At 37.6% G+C, this 18,001-nt stretch overlaps 1 protein-coding gene across 3 annotated transcripts in view; it reads right to left on the reverse strand.

The window, feature by feature from the left end:
• LOC110442987 (dipeptidyl peptidase 4-like) overlaps positions 1 to 18,001 on the reverse strand; it is a 406,309-nt gene that overhangs the window by 305,524 nt on the left and 82,784 nt on the right. For 2 of the 3 annotated variants that reach the window (XM_021486902.1, XM_021486898.1), the window contains exon 1: positions 4,201 to 4,867. The exons of the other annotated variant lie outside the window; for it this stretch is intronic. In XM_021486902.1, coding sequence (XP_021342577.1) covers positions 4,201 to 4,284 — 84 coding nt within the window. In that variant the 5' untranslated portion in view covers positions 4,285 to 4,867. Of the gene's footprint in view, positions 1 to 4,200; positions 4,868 to 18,001 lie in introns of those variants that run through there. 3 annotated transcript variants of the gene reach the window in all.

The following is an 18,001-nucleotide window of genomic DNA, read 5'->3' on the forward strand; positions in this document are numbered from 1 at the left end:
GGGGGGGGGGGCTGCTTTCGGCAACCCCATGTCGGGGCTTACAAGGTAAAGGGGCTACCTACGCGCCTGATTATCATTACCTTTCTTAAAATTAAAACTTAATTGACATAACGTCCTTTCTTATATTATAATAGATTTTTTTTAAACATGAGTATTTTTGCCGATATTATTTCAGGGTGGTCCTTTTAAGTTCACCGACACACCGGTTTGTTGTCTGATCTTAACATTATGTCAATATAAATGATTCAATTTAAACGTATACAATATTTTACGTTACTAAGCTTATATCAACAAGATTTAGAAAATCTCATATATTCTTTCATAATCAAATCATGGCTAGTCTTGCACAAATGATTATAGCTTATCGAAAGGTAACTGTAAAAATACTAACAGAATCATTATATATTATAAGAATACTGAAACTACAAAAATAAAATTTCTAATATTGATATTGAAGTGGTTCCTCTGATGGCAAGAACACCACCATTTAGTGTAAATTTCCAGATATTTCTCTAAAGTCACATTTTGAAACGTTTACCCTGTATATATTTCTTAATGTACCCACAACAGCGAGTCAATGGAGCCCAAAGTCGAGATCAAAATGAAGTAGATTTAAGAAAAATCTAAAAAATAATATGTGTAACCGTTCAAATGGGTATTTAACTAGGCGACATATTTTCAAAAACATATTGTAGAAAGGACCCTTGAACAGATTTAAAAATGTTTTCATCGAGGAACATAGAGAAATATTTTGAAATTCTAGCCCTGGCGATATTTTGAACCGACCAGACAGTATTGACGGAAGTATTACATAGAAGATAATTACCCGAGTCGGAACGCCGGTCCAAGGGGTGTCAGACAATCCGGAAAAGCGTAAAAAAGTACAATACATCTCGAATCTCAGAAACGATGTGGACGCCCGGGTGTTCTAGAGTAGGTCTTGCCACGCTGTAGTCTAAACATATCCCTATCATGATTTTTTTTTCTGTTGGCCAATTAATACAATGTACATAATTGGATAATTACATGTACAATTCCCGTGTTCTCACATGGTCATTAACCCTGGGTTACAAAGAGCGTGGGATGGTTGGGAGGTTAACAGACAGCAAATCAAACAATGTAGTTTATGAATCTTCGTCTACATAACGAGCGTTCGTTATTCCCCCAAAAGAGAAGTGTTTGTGTGCCTATTTGACTCCTAAATCAAATCAGTGCTACTTATCAACTATAAAGCGTCGTGAGTGATGCCTCCGATGGACAAAGGTAATTAGCGCACGTGTAGCTGATAACAAGCATGTTCAGACCGAGGCTTATTCTGTGTTAGATGGAGGGGCTATTGTAATTTGTTGAATGTGTATTGTGGAAAATACACATATAGAAACTCATTAAAACTTGTATGTTTTACTGTAATATGAAAAGAAAAACGTATTGATTTTCATTAATAATATAACACTGTCATGACTTTAACCAATGAGGAAACACACAACAAAACACGTTGCAACCTGTAATTAGGAGACTGCCAATGTAGGAATATGTGTCTATCTGATTCTTTTAAGACGACAATTTAGAGCACCCTTGTATTTGAAATGGAACACCTTTAACCAAAACTTGACTAAATTTTTCGATTTCATATGGATTTAAAGTTTATTTAAATTGTAACGCTTTATATACCTATTTGCTATATCGGTCGGTTTTTAAACACGTTTAAGTCAACTAACCACTGGCAATGTGTTTTGAGGATAACATATAGACTGGAAAATCATCATCAAGGCAACTCGTACGTATACAGAGTATGTACATGTTTTTTTTATTCGTGTGCATAATCATTTAATATTTTCGCGTGTGCTTCATATAGATGAAAATACAGATATTTTGTCACATTCGTGAAATAATTACCTTATTCGATGAATAACAAATAGATATATATATATATAAACAATGTATTCACTATTTTCACTCCTACATGTACGAGGAGTACGGAATTGTCTAGTCTAGTTCAACCAGACGCTTGACCTCTGCTCGGCGTAGCTTGCGCAGACAAAAATAGTCTGGTTGCACGAGACTAGGAATTGCCCTGAGTGGAAACCATGAACTCGGTACATATAGGTACCGAATTCATGCATACTTTTTCACAACAGAAATCTTGCGAAGAAATACACTCATCTATCGATACATTGACTATCAACAAGATCTTCGATTATTTTAAGGTATACATACAAGTTGTCGACAACACTTCCGACATATTTAGGTTTGATTGTGTACCACTTCGACCTATTGATGTTTGTCCGCACAACACTTCGACATTTCTAGGTTTGTCTAAACGCCATTTCGACATATTGAGGTTTAATTTGTCTGCACACACCTTCAACATACCGAGGTTTTTCCCTGTACACAACTTCGACATATCTAGGTTTGTTTGCGCATCTCCTCGACATATCGAAGTTTGTCTGCACGTCATTTCGACATATCGAAGTTTGTTCGACACGTGTCACAGATTCAATCTACTATATTCTGTATTTTCAGAGAGGTATAAACCAGTACAGTGTACATGGATATTTTATCATCCGCGGCACAGTTCACGTACACAGGGACCTGATAATTTGTTACAGCTACATAGAGATCGACTTTTAGTAAAAACGACACCCCTTTGATTATATATACGAGAACGGTAAAAGTGACCCCCCCCCCCCCCCCCCCCCCATGTTTATATATACGTGAATTCGTATATATAATCATTGGTGGTTTACCTAAGGCCAGTCTTAACCCCTAAAACGTGTAGAATTATTCTGAACGCCGTCGTTTAGGATCAAATATAGTTGTAGGAAATTCTCAGGTCTCTGTTTACACGTACAAAACAATGTACTATAATTCAATTAGCGCCAGGTAAGTCATAACAACGTTACCTAATGACGTCACACACGGAAAATGTTCCAGCAGGTCAATAAAACTTACACGATATTTCTCATATAAGATTAACCACATGCCCGTTTGTACAGGTACAGACGCCACTGATAAGGATTAAGATAATTTCCAAGGTTAATCGCTTATTTGATGTACTTGAGCAAGTATTACATTTCCAGATGACAAGCAGGTCCGAGCCAAATACATGTACATTCTGTAGCTCAAGGGACCGATAGCCTTGCTCCAATAACCATTGTGTGCATTATACGGATACCTTAGCACAGGGAAGTGTCGTTTAACAAGCTACACGTGCAGGACGCGCGTGCGTGTCAATGAAGAACGTACCGAAAGTGTAAACATAGCGAAAGAGAAACGTGCGCTGAATGTAGAACAGAACGAGGGCTAAGAGCTCCTGGAGGGTACCACTGTCGTTCAATGTATCACTCATGTTTTGTTTGCGGTGTCTTTATGACCCGTTCACCTTTATGTTGACATAGTTTCTGTGTTTGACAAGACGATTCATAAATCGTGTGTCATATACCAATATGTTGACTGTGGTTTGGATTGATCTGAATTTTTCAGGACAAAGACCAATGCCAAGCATCCTGAGTGATGTGAAAAAGGGTATTGATTTTTTTTTAAATTTATAAAATTGATTTAACTTGACTAGAAAAATTCTTATTTTAAGTTTGTTTAAAGTGGTTAAGATTCCCCCTGATTTCTTTTCCTTTTCCTGCTCTACCGAACACTGCACACAACACTACTAAATAGTGGAAACCCTTACTCTATGTTTTACAAGCAATCCTGACATCACATGTAATTGACGTACATGTTATCTTATCAAGAATGACATCGCGAGGTTGTGATAATCCGTTCGTTATGCTACATCGGTGCATGTTTTCATCCGTTTATACCATTTCCATCAACAGAAACTAATTTAATCACTATCTTAAAGAGTCAAATATTTAAACCAACCGCATGTAGAATGTAATATAAGCGCCATCTACATTGTATTAGTCCACGTGTTTCCTTTATACTTCTGCTTAACACTATAAAACACAAATAATAATACCAGATGATAAAATGGCCTTCCTTTTAATTACCACCGCGGTTTATCACTAGGACATTTTTCTAGTTCCCATTTTCACTTTTCGCCAAATGGTGCCAGTATAAAGAGGTTTTACGTTTTTGAAGTCGACATATTTTAGTTACTATTGTCGTTTATGTTGCACTTTCCGTGCATTAATTTCCCTAGAAACAATTAAATTGAAGCATATTTTTCAAAATCGACTTTCTTACCTCCAAATCGGGGAGAGTGGTATTTCGTCGAGCGCGCGGCTTTTCGTCGGTTTCTATCACCGCACTGGCCGCTGCGAGCGTCATGGTAACAAAGCTCCTCCAGGAACAAACTTAATCCAGCCTTATCTTAACAACACAAACTATTACGATATGATTATAATCCGGCGACTGTGATGGACAGTATATCTCCTTATTGAAATATCCAGATGTGATCCCGTGAGAGTTGGACACGATATCGGGGTGATGATCGGCTGATGTTGGTGAAACCTACATATTGTCCTATACACGTGTCGATTTCTAGTACTGTGTATAGAGTCCCTACAACATGTGTTAACCCGCACTCAAATCTTGTACTATGGTTCCGCTATGCACGTGTACAGGGTACGCATTCTATTAATACATACATGCATCGTCGACGGTGTTTTTTTCTGATCTGTCACTCAAATGTGCATATATAAATATATCAATAAACAAAAATAAACCTGACCAATGTATCTTTCTGAAAGTTCGTCCGTTTGTAAACACATTCATTAACACATGAATACAGTATCGACGAAAGTGTTTTGTTTTGAACGCCTTTAATGATCACTCAGACAGTGTTCTTTCATTAATATAAACCACTTGCACGTGAGAGCACGTGCTATGCCCGGTTTCAGTGTGGCCCTATAGCTACCTACGTTCACCTGTCAGATCAGGCCACATCACCTCTTCGTAAGAAATTCCTGTGTCCGGGGAACGACTGTTCTCCCCTATAGAATACAATTGTTACGCACGTGCGAATAGCACTATTAACCCTCCTCGCGCTCATTTGGCTCATTTAGGGATAGCGTTTGATGTTCCACAACAAGCTTGGTGTGAGCTTACCCTAGACATTATTTTACTTCGTCGTGATGTTTCAGCTACGAGTTTGACTATTTCACTCAACACAACGTATTTGCCCAACTGAACTGTTCTCTAGTTTCTTACTGAACTCGACCACGACAGAATGCAGGTAGGCTGTACGTTATATGCACGTGAAGTGTCCATTTCTTACTGAACCCGGCTAGGACTGAGTACAGGTAAGTTGTACGTCGTGTCCAATTCTTACTGACCTCTCTATGGTTCCCGAAGAGATATTTCCCGGGGTAGAGTTCGGATGAACCCAATAAAATGTCATACCTATTGTACCTCCGGTGGCCACATAGCCGCCAAGGTCCTTTATAGTACTATACCCAAGATGTCCGATACTACTACTGGCATATGTGTCCATACATAATGTATACAGCAAACCTGGCTCATGGACAGCGAACAATTGGACACGTCGTATATACTGTAGACAGAAACGATGTCGTGTATAGAAAACATCGAGGCTAATCCATAAGTCGGGTCAGGGAGACGACCAGAGACGTCCAGGTGTGTTAAACGATCCATGTCGGGTATATAATCGTTATATTTATTATACAAATTTATTGACAATTTTTAATTAAAAAAAAATACAAATTGTACCATGCTGGTGACATGTTTCAGACAGCAAAGAAAACCCGTTACAAAACAGCAGGAATATCACTTTATTGGAGCAGACTGTGAATTATTGATAGTGGTTTGTTAAGCACGGCCTGCAAATAACTCCGGATTCGATCTAAAATGGTTGCTGATCGCAGGTTTATGAATCTGAATCAAATCGAAATAGGCCTTACCAGATTCTGTAAAGATGAAAGTTTAGGTTAGTATCATATTAATAAAAGGATTATTTATTTGATCACTTACCCTGTAGTATTAACACTAGAATTGAGTTTAGCGCTCAGGTAATGGTTAAACTATATCTGCATTCGAAACACAGAAAATGTTATTCAATGTTAATATTTCTATGCGGATTCACTAAGTTTATGATACATTTTAAACAAACGGTTTTACGTACGACGGGAACTTATATAAACTACCATGACACATCAGGACCCGTATTTATGAAACCGTTCTCATACTCGAGCAAGGATTCCATTCACAAACCAACTTTCTTGTTACCCGATAAAATCATTTGTATGACATGATCAAAATATCAAGTGTTAACATTGAAAACGGTATTCAGATTTAAATCTTTCCAAAAGTCTTCCAAACTTTTGACAACATGTGATGGTTCATTATTTTATCACTAGAACAAAATATTTGGCTTCAGCACAGAATCTGAGTTTGAGCATGAGGCTGGTTTTCATAAATACGGCCCCTGGGTATACAAATTAGTACGTCATTTTGTACGGTCATTTTTATGCTTGACTATCCGCTTCATATAACGTTGTGTATATCTTCCAACGACTCGTTCAGGTGACTACGATCACAGGCTACGTACGCCTAGGCAGGTCGTTCATGTATAGACAACCGACATGACAAAGAAAATACGACCAGATTCTATATCAACGATACAACGATCGCAAAGATGAGCATGTCTCTGTCTGTTAGTTCGGCTTACAGAAAGTGTGTAGAGTCTGGCATGTTTATGGATCAACCCCTTTAGCTCATTGACATTTGAACTCTTCCAGTTCAAATGTAGGAATAGTTCATTATAAGATTTCAGGAGTGAATTAGTTAACGTGTTAACAGTTAGCATCGTTTCTAGTTTATTGACGACAAAACAAAACACATATATTTTATTTTTTATTATTGTCGGTTGTACAAAGTAAGGCACTTTTGTTGATTAAGTGTTGCAATCGACATCAGAGACGTAGATAAAACAGTGGATGTTTCCGGTATCAATTGGAAACACGCCGCACACGTGTTAAAAAGAGTTTTATTCGTACCAATGTGCCACAGAAAATGTCCCTCAAAACAAAGAAAGTGTTGAATAACATATGTTGACGCTTTTCTTCCAACAAGGCCCGACGTATTAAGTGTTATACACACTATAATATCTATCTACACCGTTACGTACGTATGAAATAATTACACGTGCCTGTCATTCACGCGCACTCGTGTTATATTAATCATACATTTTCCTGAATAATCTTTACTGAATGGCAATCTAAAATTCTTGGTGTCGCCAGGTAAATAACGTTTAAATTACACTAATTACATAAAAGATAGAAAACGGATGCCAAAACTCTCGAAAATGCTACTTTCCAAAGTCGTAACCATAGCAACGTTTACGTATGTAAGTACTCGCAATTAGTAGTAGATTTCGTGCATATCACTGATAATATATTTTATGTATTGAATGCTAATAGAAATTGTACTTTCTGCGAGTTTGCAGGATACGTGATGGACTATAAGGGGCCCACGAAGGGGACTGGCGAAACTGATGAAATACAATGAGGCTGAGGCCTTGACGAGAGTACACACACATGAATGAGGAATATTTTTAAGAAGATTGTCGGCGCAGTAAACAGTATGGGGTCAAGAGTGATTGGTAAAAATTAATAACAACAGAATATTGCGGTCGAACAAATATGTTATTTAAAACAAAGAAATATCAAAATCAATGATGGTTGAAGCGTTAAAGAAACATCTTCTGTTTAGAATATACATATATCAATTGATGGTTTCTGCTTAATCAATATTAAACAATGCGTCTCAACTACAGTTGTCTCTTTGGAGCGTATTGATTAGGCTATATAAGACTTAAATGAAACGAAATGAAGGACATCGCCATGTGCTGCACTGTCGGATTTAACGACACTAGAATGTCATAAAAATACAGCAGTGATCCGTCACACATCTTGATGCGCTTGAATATCTCGAAACAGGTCGAGGTTATTAGATACATCAAAAGTAAATAAACATTTGTATGTATATAAACCGTATACGGGAACTAGGCAACGCTTCCCTCTCGAGACTCGCGTGATCTCGTCAGTCTCGCGAGACTGTTGAAGAGGCCATTCTGTACAGATAAATAATCGAATTGTATAGTTTGTATTGGCAGTTAAAATCTAACCCATTACATCAAAGTGTCTTTTCTATGTTCCATGTTCCGGGTATGTTTAATTAAATTTGTTAGCTATATGTAAAATACAGTGTAGTAATGTACTTTATTACATACTTACTGATAAATACGGGTTTTTTGTATATGCGATACGACACAATTGCTCTAACCCATATCAGCCCTCGCCGTATTACACCCCAAAACCCGTATAAGCCCCCGCCGTATCACACCCCAAAACCCGTATCAGCCCGCAAAACCCATATCACACCACTTTTGGATTTTTTTTCGTTTTTCAATATTTCAAAAAGAAAATTAAATCATAAGATAGTAGTTTTTATTAGTAAATATGTAATAAACAGAATAAAACACGCCTTTTTCCATATCACACCCAGTATCAACCCTCGACCAATATCAGCCCTCGTGCCTTCGGCCCTTGGGCTGATATTGCAGTCTCGGGTTGATACTGGGTGTGATATGGAAAAAGGCATGATTATTCTCTATACATGTAATGGCTATGTTAACGATACGCTTGTAAGCTTTACTTAAGACTCGGTTACTACACTGTCACAGCTGAGAACGAACAAAAAGAACACGACCCTCGTACAGTGTAACTATATGTAGTAGGTCAGGGGTCATGAGTTTGCTCCCCGCCAACTGAGGAGTGGAGAAAAACAAGATGGCGGCGAATGTATCAAAAAACAAACGCACAGAAAAAATATCTGGGTCTGTCTGAATTGCGACAGATTAAAGTGTACATTTGCATAATATTTGTTGCTGTTATGTTAAACATATTACTTTTTTTTCTTTATTTTTAGCGAAGTTTTGTGACTGCCGGGACCCTTGAGGTCTGAACAATGCAAACCATCAACACATGCTCATTACGGAATCGTCTCCATTTTTGAATTATCAAAACTCTTTTATATACGAAGACGATATCAGGTTAGTTCTCTACTACTTTATAACTCCAACTGAATGCAGGTACAGATCCACCCAGTGGTATTGTTATTTACTCGTGAAACTATCTGGCGAGTTCGAATTTAAATGAGAAAATGTTCCTGGAGTAGAGTTACCGAATCGAACGCAGCCGTGATTAACATGTCAATGAATACTACAAGCGCCATATACGAACATTTTGTCATGGATGATAGCTCCCAATGGTAATCCATAGTCTTCACCAGTAGTCATCTGTACGTACATTAGCGGATTTGTGCCATTTCGTTGTTTCGTCGTATGGGGATGAGAAGACGAGAATGAACAACCCTTAATTCTCGTTCTTTGTCTTTTCGCCTCTAAATGACAAAACAACGAGAATTAAAATTTCAAAAAGAAAAATAAGCAAAAAATGGCACAAATTAGCCCTTTAGCGGTTCGTAATCAGTCGACATTGTTTAGGTTCCCCATGCTGTATGGCATAACATATACACATTATCGTTTGAACGAGAATTAGTCTCGCGATTTAAAGGCAGGATGCATGAGTTTTTACTCGGTATGTTTCTACACCAACTTTTGCGACGCATTGCATTTCTGTTTTGTGACAATATCCCTAGTGTTTTCTCGTTGTGTAGTGTCTAATCGTTAGAGGGGAACAACTAATCTAAGCGTCAAAACACATTGAAATGTCCCCTGACATTTTGTCAATTGTAACCGAAGACCCGTTTGAAAGGTCTTCGTCAACATGATTGGCACTTAGAATCACAAACCGCTTACTGATTGGCGATTGAGCTAAAGATAACTCTAGCCGAGTCGACAATAAGATGGCTCAGTACTGTCACATGCTGATCAACCTCAATCCCGGGTATGTATTTTCGGGTTTGACGTCTTCCCAACAGCAATCCTGACTAATGATGGGACCACTCTACAGCCCTGCCATGACTATAAATACGATTACAGCATGGCGCCATATCCGGTCACACCATTTTGACAAGGGTTACCAGAGGGGATTAGGGGACATTTAACAAAATAATTCAGTTGACAAGACAGAAAAGACAATACAGAGGACACGAGGGTGAAACGGCGACCATGGCTCGATTTTGTTAATTTCCTGTGCCCCAAAAGAACAGTAAAAACACGTGATATGTACCGCACGTGAACATTACTACATTTTTGTACATGTAAGCTAGTATCGGAGACGACTAACGACAGAGTGACACAGGCTGTAGTAATTAACACGTGTTTGTGTACAGACTGACCTTGTCAGCTGATCGTTTACACATGTGTCAGTACACAACTCGGGGCTGTTAATGAGTTTGTAGACAATGCACATCAAATTCCAATGTTACACACAAACGTCAACAGAGGACATCCAGCCACAGAGGACATGGTCTATCTATGGAACTTATCAATAGTCTACACTAGGTTGCTTAAAGCTTTTTTTGCATGAATCAAAGCAAGACTATGAGGAAGTAGCAAGTTTTTAGGTCCTGATTTGATTAAACATAAATGATTGTACACTGACAAATGGATCAGAAACAAGTTCTTACATTGTAGTTTATCTTCTTCATATACCATCGCGACCTATGATCCCGGAAGTAAGCCTGGACAAGATGAACTAGAAGCCTGCTGCTTTAAAAATCGCACTTCCATGAATCGCGCTACTATGGCTATCGCTTACGTAAATCGCGCCATTTTGGATATCGCTCTTATAAATCGCGCTTCTATGGGTATCGCTTCTATAAATCGCGCTACTATGGGTATCGCTACTATCAATCGCGCTTCTATGGGTATCGCTTCTATAAATCGCGCTTCTATGGGTATCGCTACTATGAATCGCGCTACTATGAATCGCGCTACAATGGGTATCGCTACTATCAATCGTGCTTCTATGAATCGCGGTTTCCATGAATCGCACTAGTATGGGTATCGCTACTATGAATCGCGCTACTATGAATCGCGCTAATGAATCGCGCTACTATGAATCGCGCTACTATGAATATCGCTACTATGGGTATCGCTATCATCAATATTTCTTCTATGAATCTTGCTACTATGGGTATCGCTACTTTGAACCGCGCTACTATGAATCGCGCTACTATGGGTAACGCTACTATGGTTATCGCTACTATCAATCGCGCTTCTATGAATCGCGCTACTATAGGTATCGCTACTATGAATCGCGCTACCATGAGTCGCGCTATTATGGGTATCGCTACTATGGGTATCGCTACTATTGGTATCGCTTTTATCAATCGTGCTTCTATGAATCGCGCTACTATGGGTATCGCTACTATGGGTACCGCTACTATCAATCGCACTACTATGAATCGCGCTAATATGGGTATCGCTACTATCAATCATGCTTCTATGAATAGTGCTTCTATGAATCGCGCTACTATGGGAATAGCTGCTATCAATCGCGCTACTATGGGTACACAATGTATCGCTACTATCAATCATACTGCTATGAATCAAACGTGCTTCTATGAATCGCGCTACTATTGGTGTCGCTACTATAAATCGTGCTTCTATGAATCGCGCTACTATGGGTGTCGCTACTATAAATCGTGCTTTTATGAATCGCGCTACTATGGGTGTCGCTACTATCAATCGTGCTTCTATGAATCGCGCTTCTATGGGTATTGCTACTTTAAATCGTGCTTCTATGAATCGCACTACTATGGGTATCGCTACTAACAATCGCGCCACTATGAGTATCGCTGCTACATTTGTATGAATTATGCATCCGTGAATCACGCTATCATGGACATAGCTACATTGTACCAAATAAATAACACTACCTTTAATCGCATGAAAATCTATCATACTACACTACAATACATATTTCTGCACGATGGCTATTCACAGAATGGATGCATCTGACGTTTTCGTACCAGTTTGCCGGTATACCAAACATTCTGTACAATTCCTGTGCATGTACTGTACGCCGACGGCAACTCGAAACACACTCAAAGACACGGACCTGCTTTTGCTCACAATTGGAAAAATAATAATTGTTACACAAATGTTAACATTTGCAACATTTAATTAAAAAGTCAAATCTATTGACAAAAATGTTAACGTATTGTTACGTTACTTCGTGTTAAATATATGTGTGGAAGCGCCAAAAGTGTATATCCTGTCTATGGTTAAAGTAAAAACATTCAGTTTCCACGAATATAATCAACTTGACTCCGGACAGCTGATAACTGATCGAAAGGGAATTCTGGAGCGTATGAAAATCCAATACGAAATGGCTCCTTTTATTCGGATTCCTGTGTTTTATTTCGCGAATTTAACTCATACCAACAGGGAAAAAGATGCGTGTAATACAGGCAAAAACCATCAAAAACAGATCTGAAAAAAATATGTCAAAAGGACGGCATTCTCGTTATTTTGTATCACAACATCGGTATCTACCTCCTGTCCTTTTTTTTTTTTTTTTTTTTTTTTTTTATATACATTTGTATTTTCTCATGTCAGATTTCATCGTTTTGAGTATGTGTGACACAGGTTCCTTATTATTTTCGCGTTATCGATTTTGAGTTAATTGAACATCAACTTTCGACTTGACATCAAACCAAACCTTATTTGATATCAATACTTTTGTTAAACCCTATTTATATTTCAGTACATTTGCATGCATAGGGTAAGAATGCTTAGTCCGTCACATTCGAAGTGTTAACAGTTGGTTTCAAAACCTTCATAAAACATTAATACCGAAATCAATAATACATAATATTTACATTTGCATGGCATTGACACTATATAGCCTCTTTGAAAGCTGTGTCGTTGATGGGACTTTAATTACCATGCATGACGAGACACAATTCTTAGCGTATTAATACAACACTACACTGAACGGAACTACAATATACAATATAAATAAACATGACGGCTGCTGAAATATCGCTGGGCATTGTGAGATTTGACAATGTCATAGTAAATTTATGTGCAAAATGAAAAACAAAATAAAAAACACTTTTATTACAACGAAAACAAGACCAAGGTCTGCAATATCGTACAAAATGCACATCGGTTGAAATCACCAATGCCGGCAATGGAAACAATGTTAACGCTCATGCAATTTATCAGAAATATCGTCTGTTACACTGCACTGATCAACAGGGGTTCGTTATAAATGTCTGAAATACACATATTCTATAGACCTACTGACACATATGTTACAGACCTACTGATATGAGTCACAGCACACATAAACATTTGAGACATTTGTAACGAACCTGTGCTCAGTCGCAAGATCATGTCAAATAACGATGCTGTTATAGAATCTACCGACTGTTGTCAGGTTACCATACAATCAACAAATAAATTCACGCCTGGATTCTTTACAAAATGAGCAAAGAGAAAAACTCGAATTAACTTCCAAAATTAGCTCCCTCGTGGAGGGCAAGGTCGGATTTGATAATGAATTGTGGAATAAAATTGAAGTTTGTTAAAATTTCAAAGTACTACTTTGTTTGCCAATCAGCACGCGACAATACGCTGTTCCAACAATTGAACGAAATTGTGTGGACTGTCGATAAGGCGGGCATTTTTAATTTTAAATATAAATTATAAGTTAAAAAAGAACATAAGAGGCAGAGAAAACGTAAATATAAGTATCGAACTTCAGTTCAGTGCTTAATTATTACACTTGCTCTGCATTGCCACTATATTACACTACCAAGGCTATGTTATGAGACCATCACACAGGCGTAGTGATATATCCACGGGTCTGACTAACTACAATGTACCTGGTCGCTATTCCCCTCCGCATTAGGAAGCAGAAAAGCAAAAAATCCATTATGGTTCAATGATATTCACCGTTTTATGTAAACTATTATAAAATGTGAACTGAATATATTGATGAATAGCATTGAGATTTTTGTGTTTTTTTAACGAAATGTATTTTTTTACAGGAAAAGAAGCGAGACAACGTTCCGCGAGCAATTCTGTTGGCTGTTCTACCTTTTGAACAAACACTGCAAAATTAGAGTTAAAAAAGTGTGTTGTGAACTTAGAAATGAAAATAAAAAATAATTAAAATTGTAAATATAAGCATAAAACAGCATTCGGTTCCGTGTTATTGTCCTATAACATGAAACAAGATTGCAGACAGATAATCATATCGCGCTAACGCGCGTCATTAATTTTTTTCTGCAATCCTGTTCCGTGTTATACATGTAGGACCATAACACGGAAAAGAATGCTGTTTAATGCTTAAGAACAATTATGTACTGAACGTGTTTAAACTTTGCTTAAAAGTCCATAAGACGCAGCTTAAATGTTGGGGTGGTCAGTAGAGAGTGCTTTCTATATGACCTTAGTGACACGTAGTCAACTATATGTACGGGTACATGTATCTGCCGGTTGCTCAAAGACTAGTTAGCTTTAACCAGTGGTTAGTAAAAGATACTCATTGTCCTAAATAAGTAACAAAGGCGATAATCGAACGAAATCCTCAACACACATCAATCATCTTTGTCTAAACGTATCTGTACCGGTGATATGATCTCAGTAGTTCTTGGCTTTGTTGTACTCATACTTCAATATTTCTATTACCAGAGGTTAGCTCTAACCAACCTTGAAGCATCTGGGGCGATCTCGTTGTACAGGGATAAGAATTGCATAAATGTTACGTATTAGACACAGTACGACAGGTAGATCATATCTTAAACCTTTTTTACAATACATAGTACTTTGTGTTTATGAATCCTGAGCAAAACGGCAATCTTGATATAGTGAACCCTGTCTAAATCGGTCACAACTTGGACCATATCATCTGTCCGGGAGGGAGTGCAGAATGTAGAGAGTCTGCTGAATATCATTTCTTGATGTACAGTTATGATAAATAAGGATGTATATATGGAAGCTATATTATTTCCATGTATACAAAGTGTTTATACTCTTGTTCAGTAATCAACAATACAGCAATTATTTCGTGATTTCACCAGCAGTACTGATAAGGAAAGACTCCTAAGATAAACCAAACTAGCATATGTATCTAATAACAAAAATACATTATCATTCATTGCGTTTGATTTTTTAATGATCCATATCCCATCGCACTCTTGTTTTTCATATTCACAGTAATCACACACCCTTCCATTCCGTTTTGGATATAACCGTAGTCTCGTTCAACCAGACTCTTGTTGTCTGCGCGATCTACGCCGAGTCTTGAATTACAAGTGATCAAGCGTTTGGTTGAACGAGACTAATATAACCGTCGCACAGTAGCTCAGTCGATTAGCGCGACAGTATAATAATACGAGGTTCAGGGTTCGAATCTCAATCTAGCGCGGCTGAAATTTTACATTCAGAACATTTTTGTTGATTATATTCTGTTTATTTCATAAAAGTCCGGCAAAGTATAGTTTTCTTTTCAGAAATGATTTATCACAGCTATGGTCATCCCGAAAAACAGTTTCTAGTGTATAGTTACAGTTTTGGAAAGTGGAACGGAGAACCTCAAATGAACAAATTATCAGCAATAATCTCTATGAATATCATCCGCGCTAACCAGGAGTTACACTGACTTCCGCTCTCTGCAGAGAACGTAGACGTAAGTGAGGGTAACCCCTGGATATCGAGGATGAGTTATTAATCATTCAAATTTATATATATCTTTATGCATACATTGACCAATATCCCACCTAAAATACGCTAATCTAATAGCGAGTGTACGATTTCACTCCTGGGATCACGTCTGCCATTGACCCTTGTCCATTCGGAATGTCTCGCTCCATAAACCTAACCCACATTCCGTTATAATTTGACCTATACGTACTTGTACTTGTAAACAGTTGTACTGTTTCGAATTTAGTTTAACGCTCGAAAGTCCTGGAATTATTGATGACGAACAAAAGTCTGGATTTGCAAGAGTTCTGGACTAACAATGATGATGAGGCATTCCTGTTTACATCCATACCATGCAAATGTAAATTCTGGGTCTAGGGTCTACGGATATTACGCTTTAAGGTGCATTCCGGAATAATGAACGCTTCTTTATGATTTGATAGTCCGAATGAACAAGATTTATGACATGAAAGTAGAAAAGTTTTTTACACATTATATAATCCGCAATTTGAATGTGCAATAAAACAAAGTTCTCCTACCACAGTTTGTACCACAGTTCAGATAAACAAGGTTCTACTACCGCAGTTCAGATAAACAAAGTTCTACTACCACAGTTCAGATAAACAAAGTTCTACTACCGCAGTTCAGTAAGACAAACTTCTACTACCACAATTCAGATTAACAAAGTTTTACTACCACAGTTCAGATAAACAAAGTTCTTCTACCACAGGTCAGATAAACAAAGTTCTCCTACCACAGTTCAGATTAACAAAGTTCTACTACCACAGTTCAGATAAACAAAGTTCTACTACCACAGTTCAGTTAGACAAAGTTCTACTACCACAGTTCAGATAAACAAAAGTCCAACTACCACAGTTCAGATAAACAAAGTTCTACTACCACAGTTCAGATAAACAAAGTTCTTCTACCACAGTTCAGATAAACAAAGTTCTCCTACCAGAGTTCAGATTAACAAAGTTCTACTACCACAGTTAAGATTAACAAAGTTCTACTTCCACAGTTCAGATAAACAAAGTTCTACTACCACTGTTCAGATAAACAAAGTTCTACTACCACAGTTCAGATAAACGAGTTCTACTACCACAGTTCAGATAAACAAGGTTCTACTACCACAGTTCAGATAAACACAGTTCTACTACCACAGTGCAGATTAACAAAGTTCTACTACAACAGTTCAGATAAACAAAGTTCTACTTGCACAGTTCAGATAAACAAAGTTCTACTGCCACTGTTCAGATAAACAAAGTTCTACTACCGCAGTTCAGTAAGACAAACTTCTACTACCACAATTCAGATTAACAAAGTTTTACTACCACAGTTCAGATAAACAAAGTTCTACTGCCACTGTTCAGATAAACAAAGTTCTACTACCGCAGTTCAGTAAGACAAACTTCTACTACCACAATTCAGATTAACAAAGTTTTACTACCACAGTTCAGATAAACAAAGTTCTCCTACCACAGTTCAGATTAACAAAGTTCTACTACAACAGTTCAGATGAACAAAGTTCTACTACCACAGTTCAGATAAACAATGTTCTACTACCACATTTTAGATTAACAAAGTTCTACTACCACAGTTCAGATTAACAAAGTTCTGCTACCACAGTTCAGATAAACACAGTTCTACTACCACAGTTTAGAGTAACAAATTTCTACTACCACTGTTCAGATTAACAAGGTTCTACTACCACAGTTCAGATTAACAAAGTTCTACTACCACAGTTCAGATAAACACAGTTCTACTACCACAGTTCAGTTAAACAAAGTTCTACTACCACAGTTTAGAGTAACACAGTTTTACTACCACAGTTCAGATAAACAAAGTTCTTCTACCACAGTTCAGATAAACACAGTTCTACTACCACAGTTCAGATTAACAAAGTTTTACTACCACAGTTCAGATAAACAAAGTTCTACAACCACAGTTCAGATAAACACAGTTTTACTACCACAGTTCAGATAAACAAAGTTCTACTACCACAGTTCAGGTAAACAAAGTTCTACTGCCACAGTTCAGATAAACAAGGTTCTACTACCACAGTTCAGATAAACAAAGTTCTACTACCACAGTTCAGATAAACACAGTTCTACTACCACAGTTCAGATTAACAAAGTTCTACTACCACTGTTCAGATAAACAAAGTTCTACTACCACGGTACAGATAAACAAAGTTCTTCTACCACAGTTCAGATAAACACAGTTCTACTAACACAGTTCAGATTAACAAAGTTTTACTACCACAGTTCAGATAAACAAAGTTCTACTACCACTGTTCAGATAAACAAAGTTCTACTACCACAGTACAGATAAACAAAGTTCTTCTACCACAGTTCAGATAAACACAGTTCTACTAACACAGTTCAGATTAACAAAGTT

Source organism: Mizuhopecten yessoensis, unplaced genomic scaffold, assembly GCF_002113885.1.
Source record: "Mizuhopecten yessoensis strain PY_sf001 unplaced genomic scaffold, ASM211388v2 scaffold716317, whole genome shotgun sequence".
NCBI lineage: Eukaryota > Metazoa > Mollusca > Bivalvia > Pectinida > Pectinidae > Mizuhopecten > Mizuhopecten yessoensis.